Source organism: Arachis ipaensis, chromosome B01, assembly GCF_000816755.2.
Source record: "Arachis ipaensis cultivar K30076 chromosome B01, Araip1.1, whole genome shotgun sequence".
Taxonomy (NCBI): Eukaryota; Viridiplantae; Streptophyta; class Magnoliopsida; order Fabales; family Fabaceae; genus Arachis; species Arachis ipaensis.
Window position 1 is genome coordinate 16,134,107 of NC_029785.2, and position 1,035 is coordinate 16,135,141.

The window sequence follows — 1,035 nt, forward strand, 5'->3', positions numbered from 1 at the left end:
GATAAATTTAATTTTTTACTAACGACATTATCTCTGACACTCTTAGATTGTATTTGTTTTAAGATTGAGACTAAGATTAAAAGAATGTGGCTGAATATTGTATTTGGTGATTAGACTAAAATTAAAATTTTAATCAACTTTTAAAAAATAGAGATATAAGGGATTAAAATTTTTAAAAACAAAAACTGAAATTTTAATAACATTTTTTTACTAAAAATACACTCATTTAACTTTTTAAATTATAAATCTACGTATTAATCTTTATATTTATCTTAAACCAAACATGATATTGAGATATAACTCAATCTCGTACATTTTACACCAAATATAATATAAAGATTTAATTTAGTTTCTCAGTCACAATCTTTTAGTCTCTATCTCTTTGTCTAAATTTAATTTTCCTTCCAAACGCATTCTTAGTGGACAAATTAGAATACCCCGAAGCCACAATGATAGCATGAGAAGTTGACAATACAGAAAATTAAATGCTCACCATTAGAGTAATATGTTTATGTTAAAAAGCAGGGGAAAGAAAAGGCACACGGATAAACAGAGAAACTCACCAAGTGAGTAAAAATGGCTCATCCAACTTGTTGATAAGGTTAAGAACTACATTGTCGTTTGTTACCAAGTCAAGTTGAGGCCCAGGGAATTGACCATTGATCAAAATCACCTTAAAAATAATACTACATCAATAAGCAAAGAAAAATAATACTACATTAATTGAAAGATCATAATTAAAATTAAACTAAACCTTAATTACTACTACCTTCTGGGGTGTACCAAGAGGAGAGAGTGTTCCATAAGTCACAGTCCATGTGAAATACTTGTATGCATCTTCTGCTTTCAGTTGCACCAAACACACACTCACCAGAGTCACAACAATACAGAACAACTGCACCAACCCTTTTAATCCCATCAAGTCTACTACAAAATAAGCACAAGATATACACAAGTTTAATTTTAATGCAAAACGTTATACATAGTTAAGTGTTAATGAGAGCATTGAAAAATGAAAAGTACCAGCTAGTTCTA

General features: G+C 29.3%; 1 protein-coding gene across 2 annotated transcripts in view; it reads right to left on the reverse strand.

The window, feature by feature from the left end:
- The window catches only part of LOC107626335 (L-ascorbate oxidase homolog), a 5,084-nt gene extending 4,055 nt beyond the window's left edge, over nucleotides 1-1,029 (reverse strand). The window contains exons 1-3 of one of the 2 annotated variants that reach the window (XM_016329210.2): nucleotides 1,024-1,029; nucleotides 770-924; nucleotides 564-673 (exon numbers count right to left, since the gene is read on the reverse strand). In XM_016329210.2, coding sequence (XP_016184696.1) covers nucleotides 564-673; nucleotides 770-919 — 260 coding nt within the window. In that variant the 5' untranslated portion in view covers nucleotides 920-924; nucleotides 1,024-1,029. Of the gene's footprint in view, nucleotides 1-563; nucleotides 674-769; nucleotides 928-1,023 lie in introns of both variants that reach the window. The other variant, XM_016329202.2, reaches the window with a different exon arrangement.